This window comes from Alosa sapidissima, chromosome 1, assembly GCF_018492685.1.
Source record: "Alosa sapidissima isolate fAloSap1 chromosome 1, fAloSap1.pri, whole genome shotgun sequence".
In the NCBI taxonomy this organism is placed as follows: domain Eukaryota; kingdom Metazoa; phylum Chordata; class Actinopteri; order Clupeiformes; family Clupeidae; genus Alosa; species Alosa sapidissima.
In genome coordinates, this window is record NC_055957.1 from 1,165,001 (window position 1) to 1,174,644 (window position 9,644).

Sequence of the window (9,644 nt, forward strand, 5' to 3'; positions counted from 1 at the left end):
CTAACGTTCCCTTCATGTGTTCATCACAATGCTGTCTGCCCTCATGGACAGTAGCTCCGTGATGTCTGCATCTTTCCAGGTCGGAGATTTTCTGGACAGCACTATGCCACTCCATCATAACACTGGCATTTAAGTCAGATCTAACCACATGGACGCACGAAAGAAACGTCACCAACACGCCCTCTCACTAGGTGTGAATTTTAACCGCATGTTCTACTCCTCGTTCAGACACAGCACATTTACATAATGTCCGGAGGAAATACTAGGGGGGAGCAGTAGAACAACCGGCTAAATTCGGACTTCCATATGACCGTTTATGTCGTTCAGATATACGGCCCCACCGTTTAACATCCGCAGAACCTCCGGTCTTACACGTATGTCTGAAAGCGCTTATTGACAGAGAGAGAGAGAATGAGAGAGAGAGAGAGAGAGAGAGAGAGAGAGAGAGAGAGAGAGAGAGAGACAAAGAGAAAGAGAGAGACAGAGAGGGAGAGGGAGGGGGGGGGGAGAGAGGGAGGAAGAGAGGGAGAGAGAGAGGGAGAGAGAGGGAGAGAGAGAGAGGGGGGGGGAGAGAGGGAGGAAGAGAGGGAGAGAGAGAGAGAGGGAGGAAGAGAGAGGGAGGAAGAGAGGGAGAGAGAGAGAGAGAGAGGGAGGAAGAGAGGGAGAGAGAGAGGGAGGGAGGTGTAGAGGGAGATGGAAAGAGAGAGAGAGAGAGAGAGAGGGAGGAAGAGAGGGAGAGAGAGAGGGAGGGAGGTGTAGAGGGAGATGGAAAGAGAGAGAGAGAGAGAGAGAGAGAGAGAGAGAGAGAGAGAGAGATGGAGGAAGAGATGTACCCTCTGGGAACCAGTGCTGTGTGTCCGTGTCCATCCTGTGCAGACTGTGTCCTGAGTTGGAGCAGCTGAGGGGCAAATGCAACACACATACACACTTTAGTCACGACAACATATGAACACACACACACACACACACACACACACACACACACACACACAGCAGTTCACCCTGCCTCACCTGGCTGGCTCTTTAACGGGAGGCGAAGGCTGTCGCCGGCGGTCACTGTAACCATGGTGACCGTCCTGGTAACCAGATGTCAGCGTGAGGCCACCCTTCCCCGACACAGGAAGCATGTCGTCTGAGTGACACCTCTCCAGCCCCGCCTCCGAGCCGTGGGCTGCTCTGTGATTGGGCCGCTCTGAGGAGTGCGCCCGCCTCAGGTAGCGCGAGTGGGGCTGCCCGTCATCCTCTGGGCCGGCCAATCGCCTGTCAGATCTGGAGGCCCGCCCACCCGCCTGCTGCAGCCACGGCCCCTCCTGATTGGACCTGTCCGTGGAGGGGCGTGGCTGGCCGGCTGCAGGAGCCATGCGATTGGGCAGCGCCTGTCCAATCAGGTGCCTGGCCTTACGGTGCAGGCGGCTGCCGGTGTGTGCGGAGGTGTGTGTGGCGTGTGTGTGTGAGGAGGTGTGTGTGGCCTGTGTGTTTGAGGAGGTGGACAGCGTCGCGATGCCGCTGTCCATGGACCCCCCCAGCTCCCGGCTCAGCCCCCCCGCGCCCCCCCGGGTCATGAAGGGGTGGTCCAGCACGGCCGACAGGCTCGGACGCTGCGCCGGGTTCCGCTGCAGCAGCTGGCCAATCAGGTCCTGCGCCTCGGGCGAGACGTGGGTGGGCATGGCGTAGTCCCCCAGCACCACACGGTTCAGCGTGCGCTTGACCGTGTCGGTGTCGAAGGGCGGGCGGCCGGTCAGGAAGGCGTAGAGCATGCAGCCGAGCGACCAGACGTCCGACTCAAGCCCGTGAGCGCTGCGTGTGGCCACCTCGGGGGAGATGTAGTTGGGCGTGCCGCACATGGTGAAGTGCTTCTCCTCGGGCATGCGCAGCTGAGCCGCCAGGCCGAAGTCGCCGATCTTCACGTTCATGGACGAGGTCAGCAGCAGGTTGGACAGCGTCAGGTCGCGGTGCAGGATGCCGTGTGTGTGCAAGTACAGAAGCCCCCGCACGATCTGCTGCATGAAGTGCCGCGCTGCACACACACACAGGGACACACACACACGTGCGCACGGACACATGCACGCACACGCACGCGGACACATGCACGCACACGCACACACACGCACGCATACACACACACGCAGGCATACACACACATGCACGCACGCGCGTACACACACACGCGCACACAAAAGACCATTATGAGCTATAAAATGCTGAGATTCTGGGGTGCAACTTCACACACTCAAATGACAGTGTTGAGAGGTCTCTCTGTCACACACACATTAACACACAGAAACACACACCTTCATCCTCTGAGAAGGGCTTGTTGCGGTCCTTAACACACACATTAACACACACACACACACACACACACACACACACACACACACACACACCTTCGTCCTGAGAAGGGCTTGTTGCGGTCCTTAACACACACACACACTTTCGTCCTGAGAAGGGCTTGTTGCGGTCCTTAACACACACACACACACACACACCTTCGTCCTCGGAGAAGGGCTTGTTGCGGTCCTTAACACACACATTAACACACACACACACCTTCGTCCTCGGAGAAGGGCTTGTTGCGGTCCTTAACACACACACACACACACACACACACACACACCTTCGTCCTCGGAGAAGGGCTTGTTGCGGTCCTTAACACACACACACACACACACACACACACCTTCGTCCTCGGAGAAGGGCTTGTTGCGGTCCTTGAGGTAGCGGCTCATCTCCCCGTTATGACACATCTCCAGAACCAGGTACACGTAGTTACTGTCCTCAAAGTAGTTATAGAGCTGAAACACACACACACAGTTATACAGCTAAAACGAGGTACACATAATTACAAGGTCATTAAACTGGTTTCCCCCTCTCACACACACACACAGCTCCTGCTTTACCTCCAGGATGGCCGCACACACACACACACCACGCACGCACAAACACCTCCTGCTTTACCTCCAGGATGGCCACACACACGCACACACACACACACACACAGCTCCTGCTTTACCTCCAGGATGGCCACACACACGCAGGATGGCCGCACACACACACACGCACACACACACACAGCTCCTGCTTTACCTCCAGGATGGAGGGGTGCTTCAGGCGGCACTGGATCTCCACCTCGTTGATGACGCGCTGCACCATGCCCGCCTTGTGCATGGCCTTCTTGTCAATCTGCGGGCGAGAGAGCGCGAGAGGAGGTTACACGGAGTCCCCGGGCATAGCGGGTTGGCCGCCCGTACGGCACGCAGACGCGCTAACCGCAGAGCAGGAAGCGCGGGACGACCTGGCGAGGCTTACCGTCTTTATGGCCACCTCCATGGACGTGTTGACGGACTTGGCGCGGTACACACAGGCGAAGGATCCCTTCCCGAGCAAGGTGAGGACCTTAAAGTCCTGAAACAAAAAGCCCGACAGCATCTCTGAGTCACATTCGTACGCGTTTAAAGGCACAACTCTGAGAACAAGCTGCGCTGTCCGTTGCTACATCAAGCAAAACGACAGGAACCTAGGGACGTCACCACATTACCTCAATCTTAAGCTCCTCCGTTGCACCCAAGATTCTGTCATCTTTGGCCACTTTGCCGGTCAGATTTTGAAATAAATTTAAAACTTTGTCAAACATCGTCCCGGAGCTCTGCTAAACGCAGGTGAGAGGGATGCTGTGTATGTGTGTGTGTCTGTGTGTGTGGTGGGAAGGACTCGGTTCACTCGCTTGGTCTCAAGCGTCCCTAGTTACCTAGCGATACATCTGTTGATGACATTTTACAAACAGATGCTCCAATTATCGCGGCTTTCTTGCCGCTGTTTTAACCACCACACCAGCTTATATTATCGTTACAACCTGATCTCCCTGGAGACACAGTCTAGCTAAACCTGCCAATTAGACTAACGTTAGTTAACGGGAAACTGTCAACGGAGTTGTGGCACCGTGGGGCTACTGTCAGGTAATCACGTCAGGTAAACCAGCTAACATTAACCACTTGAGCTAGAAGTGTCTCTTGTGAGAAACCGGATACAATTAAATGATGTTGTGGGAGTTCTTACGACATTTTGATATTTGGGTAGCCAACAATATAACAAAAACCGAGCAAACTTCCACTTAGATCAAGGTTCTTCTCAAATTATTTTACGTTAGTGAGGTTTTTTCCTTGGTGGACAGCTAATTTAGCTATCATATCTAGAGATACCAGGTAACATTACGGTAGCACTAACGTTAACATTATCATAACTAGCGTTAACGTTAGGACTGATATGCAGATGCAATGCTGTCAAGTCGATGAATGAAAGCAAGCAGGCAATTAACATAGTTGCCATCAAAATTATGATGGAGTACTGTTCGCTGATTGATTGAATTCTCACTGTATACATAATTCGCATTAGGTATCGAGAGCCAAGAAACAATCATGTTAACTTATCCAGCGTAAGTGAACCTAGCAACATGCTAACTTAGCACAACATATTCGCTTACCTCTATTTTATCGCCAATGGACGTACTCATCTTCGTGTTTTTCTATGGGACCGTCAGAGAGTTTATGAATACAAATATATCTGTAGGAAAGGGGTCATGGGATAATATCCTCATTGTGTAACAGGCAGAAATTATAAGAATACAATCCCCTCCAAAATGTTTGCGTTTCCTCCATTTTGAAAATACGCGCCCGTTACATTCGTAGCGACGTACGTTTACGTCATTTTAAAAACACTCCACTTCGAGTTTTGATTGGCTAGGACAGCCGACGTGGCCTGCCTCCAACCTGTCTTGCCCTGTTTACGGACTCGTTTCTGTCTGCAAGGATAAAAGGATAGCTCTACAGTAGCCTAAAGCATGTAGTGAAATTTGGTTTGGTGTTTCTGTGCAAGTGTGAAGAAAGAAAGATCAAGATATATTTTAATAAATAGCAAGAATAAGACTACGTTTACACGAAGCAGGGTATTTTCCTAAACGAATATCTGGCCATCTACGTTTGCAAATAAAACTGCATTTACACGAGACCGTTTTTTAAAAAAATGTGTTTACACGAACCCGTGTACATACATGATGTCATGAGCACGCCAAACCACAGTGGCAGTCTAACGATAAGCTCAAGCTCACATTAACCAATCAGAATTCTTCTGTGCTCCTCCACATAAAAGAGGAGCTGAATTTGCAAATGCAAACAGACAAAAAGGGTCTGCACCAACATAAACGCGATGGCTATTCTGAGCGCATCCATGATCACCTTAGCCCCAAAATGTGAAGTCGCACGTGAGAACATGTAAATGTAAACATTGGTCGCACATTTCGTGTACTTCGGTCGCATACTGTGACGTTGGCTGCCCAAAACTCCGTTTACCACAGTTTACAACCAAACATATAAACAAAGTTTTCCAAAAAAATCACTTTGGCCGGAGTTTTTTTGGATAACCGTTTTACGGGGCGAATTCTGCGTTTGCGTCTAAATGAAAGGCTCAAACGTAGGGAAATGTCTTCGTTTATAAAAATACACATGCTTGTGTAAACGGGGTCTAAAAAGTGCAGTGTGTGTACAGTCCATGTGCAAGTGTGTAAGAAAACAAAACAAAACAAAAAAAGTTTATCTTTGTCTTGTGTGTGTTCAGGATACGGATTGCTTGAGGATAGAAGCTCCTCCTCAGTCTCTCTGTTCTGGTCTTGTAGCAGCAGAGACGTTTGCCTGACCTCAGTCTTTTGAAAAGTCCATGATCAGGATGTGACGAGTCCTTTAAGATACTTTGGGCCCTGGTACATAGTCTTTTCTTGTAGGTCTCCTGCAGGGTAGGGAGAGGTGCCCTGATGGTACGTTCGGCAGATCGCACCACTCTCTGTAGGGCACTGCAGTCACCTGGTTCAGATAGGCCTGTTCATTGTTGTTGCTGATCAGGCCCACCACCACTTTAGTCAACAACTGAACAAATGTAATGATGGAGGTGTGACTGCTGCTGGCTCTGCAGTCATGGGTGTAGATGTTCTACAGCAGAGGACTCAAAACACAGCCCTGGGGGGCACCTGTGCTGATGGTTAAGGTGTCATATGTCAGACCACCCTGACCACCTGTGATCGGTGGATATATAACAAAATACACAGAATACATATTAAGACTAATCTGGTAACAGAATATCAATTCTCTTTGATATGATATAACTTATAATACTTATGAGTATACTTATAAGAATAACTCATTAATTGACAATAAACATTTAGATTTTCCTAATTTGCATCACTTTTAATCATTTGATCAAATTTGAATATGTTGTTGTTGGCATTGCTGGAGTCCCTCACAACAACTGCAGAGAAACGGAGTTGGCAATCATGGACAATGACCGCCACCCACTACACAGCACACTGGCCCCACCCACTACACAACACACTGGCCCCACCCACTACACAACACACTGGCCCCACCCACTACACAGCACGTACAGTAATAAACAGAGGGGCATGTTCAGTAATAAACAGAGGGGCATGTTCAGTGGCAGAGGGGCATGTTCAGTAGCAGACTTCTATCACCGTCATGGTCAACATGAGAAGGTCCTTTGTCCCCAGGGCCATCCAACTCCTCAATGCCCCACACAAGAGGAGGCGTTATTGTGATATGCAAGTAATATTTGCTGCAAATGAACTACATTTTATTGAAATCAGAGCAACACTGACATGACAACAATGACAACAATCTCAAACAAAGCACAACGTTTTTAACAATCCCTCATTTCTGATGCTCAGCAGCCAGTGTTGACTTTTTGTAGTCTGCATAGATCCGTCAGTGATCTTCCATTCTAATAGATGGCAGATTTGATCCAACTAATTCTGGTATGGTGGAACCAATCAAATAAACTTCCCTTCTTGTTTTTGCCATGATTTTGCTCTTGGTACTCAACACAACTACAAGCGAAGCTGAGCAAGGAATGGTGAAGGTGCCTTTTCCTCATACAGTTTTGTGGCACATATTTGGGGTTCCGTGGATACAATTTGAATGTTTTAATGAAGACCAAAAAATGTGCTCTAAAAACCCAAACAATAACCAAGGTGATCATCAATAGAAATATGTATTGATTCCACCAGGAAAGGTAAATCTGCTAAACTGGGTCATGGATGGATTAATTTGGATTTAGTTTCTACAATAAGTAAACTGAGATATGTATCTAAAATATGTATCTAAAATACAGTACATATTTAGGAATATATGGTGCATTAGATGCTTTTATGGAGATTGTTTTGGAATTTTACTAGCCACCCAGATAGCAATTTCCTTTGGGCCGGATCCGCATAAAAGCCTTTAGATCCGCCTGTAGCGTACATACGGTATCTGACTGTGGGCCAGGTCTACTCCTGATACAGGTTTCAGCTCTGCTAGCAATGCTGTTTTATCACCGGTTTACAGATTTGTCCCAGGTCCAATTTCCGCAACTCAACTGGAACTCATGAGATGTGTTTAAAATACAAAACACTGTTTTTCCCCAAACCTGTGATACGGATATGAGCCGAAGGACCATTTTTTCACAGCAGACCCAGGTGGTAATGATATTAATTAAGGTGCTGATTCTAAATTGACTGTCCTTACTTCATTGTCAACTGGCTGCTAAAGAAAAAAAAAGGTATTTTGGAATGGCACAAATTTAGAAACCATGGGGGTGCACTATGTTCCCATGGCCACTTCATTTCTACAGTAAGGCTGGAAAAGAAGATATAGTTGGCTCAATATTGATCATATGTTCGTTTCATTATTTTTATTATTACCTAGCAGTGGTAAAAGTAGTCAATTGTTGTTTGTGTCAGATCTAACAGTGCCATGAAACAACCCCATATTCTTGCCACGCATGCAGAAGTCCAAGCAGTAATGTTAATCAAGGATCTTTGGTTTGCTCACTATCAATCTTTTGACAAAATTTGCCAGCCTGGGGTTGGACAAGAACAGCCCAACTTTTCAAGGTAGTATCTGCTTTTTATCTCTGTTGGTTTATTCATAGACAACAACAAGCAACCGAGCGATTGATAACTTTACTATTATTTTCCAGCAACAACAACTAGCTTAACTTAAGCAAAACAGCCATCACAATAACTATTTTGGAAAAAACAGTGATAACGCTAACAGGATCACTGATGTTAAAAAACGAGTGTAATTGTGACTTAGCCTATCTGCAAAAAGGAATAAATAATGTTTATTTTGTGTTGTTTCAGATTGACCATGGAGATGACTGAGGAAGACAGCCTGAATATCGATGGGAACAGTGGAATTAACACGACTTAAACTTTGTCTGGGATTGCACTTCTACAGCCAGGTTGTTGAATAAAAAAAAATAATAAGACACTTATGTGTAAAGTTGTTTTACCCCCCTTGTGTTTGTAGCCTAGCTTATGTTTATCAGTTGAGCTGTTGGGAAAACGTTACGAACTTTAGCCTGGGTGAACCTATAACGAACCTGTTAGCAAATGTGTAGCAAACAGATTTTTCAGGATAATTAGCCCTGATTAACAATCACATTTCACATGTCAAATAAAGCCGGCTGATGTCTGATAAACGGGTCCGTACCACACACAATAAGCGGACCCGAATTGCATATGATAAACAGATCTGGAACACGTCAGTAACACAGACTACCATACGGAACTGGGCCAGTTTTAGCCCTTATTGGTACCAGATCCGTCAAACGGATCCAGACCAATTTTGGATCGATGGATCCGGTCCATTATGCAGATCCGTGCCGGACGTTGTGGTAGGTGTGGCCCAGTTCCGTCCCAGTGTACGTTTGCTATCTGGGCAGTTACCAATTCAAACTAGAAAACGCAATTTCAGGGAATTACCAGTGCATGAAAATGCAAAACATATGGTGTGAAATATATTGTTAAAACAGATGATGTGCTAATTGGCAACCAACATGATGAGGTTTAATATAGTTGAAATGACTGAACTAGGTAGATGAGGTTTAATATAGTTGGAATGACTGAACAGATAGGTGAATAGTTTAAAAGGTTAAATTATTTGCTAGGTAGATGAGATTTAATATAGTTGGAATGACTGAACTAGGTAGATGAGGTTTAATATAGTTGGAATGACTGAACAGTTAAATAGGTGGATAGTGTAAAAGGTTAAATTATTTGCTAGGTAGATGAGGTTTAATATAGTTGGAATGACTGAACTAGGTAGATAAGGTTTAATATAGTTGGAATGACTGAACAGTTAAATAGGTGGATAGTTTAAAAGGTTAAATTATTTGCTAGGTAGATGAGGTTTAATAGTTGGAATGACTGAACTAGGTAGATGAGGTTTAATATAGCCTGGCCACCTGGCCTAGGATTCTAATTGCTTAACGGCAGTCTTAATAGAGCCATATTGTATGCTTAAAGCCTGTGACAGAGTATATAGTTTAAAAAATGTAGATAGTGTAATGGATGTTGATAGACAGAAAGTTGATAGGCAGATTGTTTAATGGATGTTGATGGATAGTTTAATGGGTGGATGAGTGAATGGTTTGAAGAGGATGAATGGATAGAAAGTTGTATGAAATGTGCCTTATATCCTTGTAGAATGGAGAGTCACAGAGAGAGTTGGCCTAGTTCAGTAGAAAGCAGTTGATACAGGTGCAATCAGTTGAACTGATTCTTTGATGGGGCCTAGATGAGCAGCTGGAAGTTGATAAAG

General features: G+C 46.5%; 1 protein-coding gene across 1 annotated transcript in view; it reads right to left on the minus strand.

Annotated features, from left to right (window-relative positions):
* The window catches only part of plk4 (polo-like kinase 4 (Drosophila)), a 35,062-nt gene extending 30,384 nt beyond the window's left edge, over positions 1–4,678 (minus strand). The window contains 6 exon segments of the mRNA XM_042086429.1: positions 834–898; positions 1,012–2,017; positions 2,678–2,792; positions 3,085–3,180; positions 3,307–3,402; positions 4,478–4,678. Of these exon segments, the coding sequence (XP_041942363.1) occupies positions 834–898; positions 1,012–2,017; positions 2,678–2,792; positions 3,085–3,180; positions 3,307–3,402; positions 4,478–4,507 (1,408 nt within the window). The 5' untranslated portion in view covers positions 4,508–4,678.
* Positions 4,679–9,644: the final 4,966 nt, after the last annotated feature.